Here is a 4,373-nt window from a genome sequence, read left to right as displayed (position 1 = left end):
GAGACAGAGAGAGAGAGAGAGTTGACGACAATCAGCATTTCAAAAACCTGCAGAAGAGATCGGTGAAAACAGAGAAGGATACTTGGACATTTCATGTTACAATTTGTTGCTCTTTGCATTGAGAGTTGTGTATATCTTTCACAGTGGTAATTCAATTGAACAAAAAACAAGTTTTATTACACTGCTCATTATAACCAGCTGTAATCAACCAAAATGTTAAAGTATCCCATTAAAGCTGGGACAGACAAAGCGGACTACATGGTGCAATGAGTTGAATTAAACCTGGGGAATAATTCTGTAGGCACACGCATCCAAGCATAAGAACCGCAACCTGCTGTCTCCACGCGGCACGCAAATACACACACTCACCCACAATCAACAAGGGTTTCACATATAAAACACACTAAAACGAACACAAAACATACACTCTGCGAAGTTGAGAAACTGAAAGAGAACACCGGTCGAGACTGTGCGTGTGATGTTTTGATGTGTAAGCATGTACTGTAGTAATCTACTGTTTGTTTTGTTTTAGATAACCTGAACTAAAATGAAGACATAAATACAAATAAAAAAACACGTTTCAGCAACACAAAATACAATAAAAACTAAAGTTGAGACAAAAAGAGGAAAACAATAAAACCCCCAAAATAACTGAAATAAGATAATTAATCACAATCTGTGTCTTTTGATTATAAAATAGATTTCACCAAAACCCATATCCACACCATGGTCTGTGGAGGTAAACAGCAGAAAGGAAAATGGGCTAAGGCAGGGTGTGTGTGTGTGTGTACGTGTGTACATATGAGCATATATAGTATGTGTGTTGTTGGAGGCATACGTTCTTGCTCAACTATCCTAGTAAGAAGCTTTTTAAGTTTAAGGACTTTTGGCAAGCACTTTTCTTGGCACTTTTCAAAGGGCAAGTTTTGATTTAAGACTTGGGTTTAAAGTTACATTATTAGTATCAGATTTAGGCTTAGTTTGAGGATTATATCTGCACATTGCTATACAATAAAATACATACTCCAAATCAAATGGCAGCAAGGACTAACAGAATATTAAAAGTCAAGGGCCCTTACACGATTTTATTCTAGAGCTTCATCAGCAGATGGTTTTTGCTCATTTATTGCTAAGTAGTTGTCACAATTTTACCAATACTTATAACCAGACTAAATCCGAACAGTTTACAGGGAGTTAAATGTTGGAACTACTTTTTGTTGACAGCAGACAGGTGCAGTGACTTTCTGGAGGAATTAAGTTGCCTAGCAACTTCAATGTGATGACAATGATTCCAGGAAGTCACGTCTCCCAGAGAGAAACAGATCCCATTTACATTTGTCATTTCTAGAGTCTTGCATCCAGATAAAATCCAATAAGTTAATACGTACGGCCAGATCACAAATTGCAATCCATCTTGGTTTTCTCAGGCTATTACCGCCTTAGCAGTTGAGTTACAGTACGCAAAAACATATGAATACATTTTATTTAGGAACTACGAGAATTGACAAAAGCTCTCTCACCCATACAACTCAAAGCTCTCTCACCCTCACAGATTCAGTGGTTGAACTAATCAGGGTTCAGATAAACACTGCAGCAGAGTGCCTTGTATGAGAACGGATGCGTAGAAGTTGTGGAGCCTTTTTTCTTTTTCTGCTTTAATGAGACAGAGAACAACGGCTAATTTCAGCGTAATTTTAGTTTAACTTTAGCGACTGTTATCACAAGGTCTGAGGAGACAGACCATGGATGTATTAATACAATCAGGGAGTGAGTGGCTGTTTCCACAGATTGCCTACTGACGTAGTTACACCATGGGAGGTGTAAAGATTACATATGCATTTTGGCAAGGTAGATGCATTTAAAGCTTTTTGCCCTAAAAGCATCTCAAACCACCTCCAAAACAACTTCACTTTCACTTGTTGATTACACAAACAAGATGCAAAGTGTAAATTAGTAATGAGTTTTAGAGGTGCTAAGTATGTTTTTGACTTCCTATTACTTCATGCTAACCTAAGCTAATCAAACCCTGCTGTAGTTCCACGGTTAGCATACAGACACGAGAGTGGTGTGGATCTTCTCATCTTACTCTTGGCAAAAAAAGTGTTTTTTGTTTTTTTACAAAATAATAATTTTTAGAATAAACTTTAAATGCATAACTTTAATCTCAACCCTAAAAGTGTTATGGATGAAATCCTATCAACCACTGAGCATGTACATTAATAGATATATCTCCTTGACAACTGGACATGACAACTCCATCTGCTGAAGAAGGCTGTGTGATATGGTTAAAACATCCAGAATAAGAGAACCTCAAGCTGGGAAGACTGAACTGAGCTCTTCAAAGTGTCATCGAGTCTACCAGGCTTGCTCACTCTTATAGTAAAATCCATCCAAAAACCCACAGTCTGATAATGTTCAGGGTTATAGTTAAATTTAGTGCTGAGGATGGAGTTCAGGAAATAAATACTGTAAATGTAAAGTCCTCCCAATGATATAAGTACAACCATGATAAATCTGTGTTTGTCTGAATGTATGTATGAGTGTGTTTGTGGCATGTGTACTCACTTTGGGTGTGGGACAGGAAGCGGTAGAGAGGCGTGAGGTGGCCTGGGCGCGGGGCGACTCCGAGGGCGTGGTGCTGAGAGAGGCTGTATCCCTGGGCAACACCTGCACACCCCGCGAGATAATGGAGTCTGGGATCTGAGATCACACACACACACACACACGCACACAAACGTATGCAGACACATGTGCATGTAAACACCACACACCATAAACCCATAGGCAGCACGCATTCACATGCTGATATTCAAGATCCAGGATGATACACATATACGTACAGTGTCCAGACGACACGAACCAATATACTGACACACAAACCAGCCGAGAGGACAAATACTTCAACATGTCTAATATGTAGTCATATGTCAAACTTGAACGACCACGCCTACTCAACAGGGTTGATGCAGATGAAAGGCCTCAAAAAAGTGACAAGATGATGACAAATAATGAGATATCGGGGGGCGGAGTCTTACCAACATCCATCTGTGACTGGACAATGAGGTGGGATGTTACCCTGACAACAGAGCCATAAAGCAGGGTCCAGGCTGCAGACAGGGCAGGATAGGATGATGGGTATGGAGAGATACTTGATGTTACATGTGACTACACAGACTAGACAAACATGATACACACACACAGATGTATGGTGTGGAGACACACAGTCATGGTATATGATGTACAGAAATACAGGACAAACTTATGTTAAAGAAGAGGTTCACTCTTTTTCAACTCAAGATGTTTGTGCAGTTATTTACACTTTTAATAACCATGATGTATCTCACTGTTTAATAACAGGAAGCTCAGAGTATAGTCAGATACGTAGCTGAGAGAAATAAAGTCAAGAAAATCTGAAAGAAAGTCTCAATTCGGGCTGAATCTTCTAAATGCAACTCTTTTTTTGCCAGATTTTGGAGGATACAAGGGGTATATCCTTAGCAGCCCTCAGTACACCTGTAATCCAAAGGCAAATATTGAATGGAGCATTCGAGTGCTCCTGGTCACCTTATTCTTGTTAGTTGTCTGAACATGCTGTTAATGGCAGGGCTTTTTTTAGATAAATGGGAGGTATTTTGACACTTTTGCCATACTTTAACCTGGGACACTGTTAAATTAAAACAGCACGCCTCATACTGTAAACTTAAATGTCATGGTACCTACCCTCAGATTCCCATTTAAACTCTATTTATGAACAAAGTCATTGTATATTTGACTTAACAAGTTGATGAGAACCACCCAAAGGCACCATTAATTTTGATCTCTGTGAGACTCTCATTTGATGAAGAGGTGCAGGATGATGGCAGGTCCAGCATTCAGCCTCTTAACAAGAGAAATAAAAATGTATCACTGTGCACTTCCTGTTTTTGAAAAACAGATTAATCATAGATTTTGAAGGTGTAAATGATTGCCCAGTTGGACCAAATTTAAGCCCAGCTGGAAGCAGCAGCGCAGACACAAGGTATGGGTTGAAAAACAGTGTATTTGCAATTTTAAGGTGCTACCTGTAGCATTTTTAAACATCAATGTGTCATGTTCAGAGTAACTGTATACCTTTGGTATAATAAGATCATGACAGCCTTTTTAGCAGCCTGGATCAGCAACAATTATGCTCAAATGCTGGAAAATACAACTTTGAACTTCAAGTATCACATATCTATGAAAGGTACAATAATCTAATTTCAATATCATCAAACATCCAATTTACAGTACAGTACTTCCTGTTAACATGTCCCTACAGCCACAACAGAAACATCTGCCATAGATCAAAACAACGTTATCTTTGAATTTTGTGTTTAATGTTAATTATTAAACAT

General features: G+C 38.8%; 1 protein-coding gene across 2 annotated transcripts in view; it reads right to left on the bottom strand.

Moving 5' to 3' along the window:
- Window positions 1-4,373, bottom strand: part of gphnb (gephyrin b) — a gene marked incomplete at its 5' end in the record, with an annotated part of 65,089 nt that overhangs the window by 40,793 nt on the left and 19,923 nt on the right. For both annotated transcript variants that reach the window (XM_035679265.1, XM_035679266.1), the window contains 1 exon segment: window positions 2,566-2,700. In XM_035679265.1, coding sequence (XP_035535158.1) covers window positions 2,566-2,700 — 135 coding nt within the window.

Source organism: Morone saxatilis, unplaced genomic scaffold (genome assembly GCF_004916995.1).
Source record: "Morone saxatilis isolate NCDOM2014 unplaced genomic scaffold, NCSU_SB_2.0 Contig7, whole genome shotgun sequence".
Classification (NCBI taxonomy): domain Eukaryota; kingdom Metazoa; phylum Chordata; class Actinopteri; family Moronidae; genus Morone; species Morone saxatilis.
This window is presented reverse-complemented; position numbering and strand designations above follow the sequence as displayed.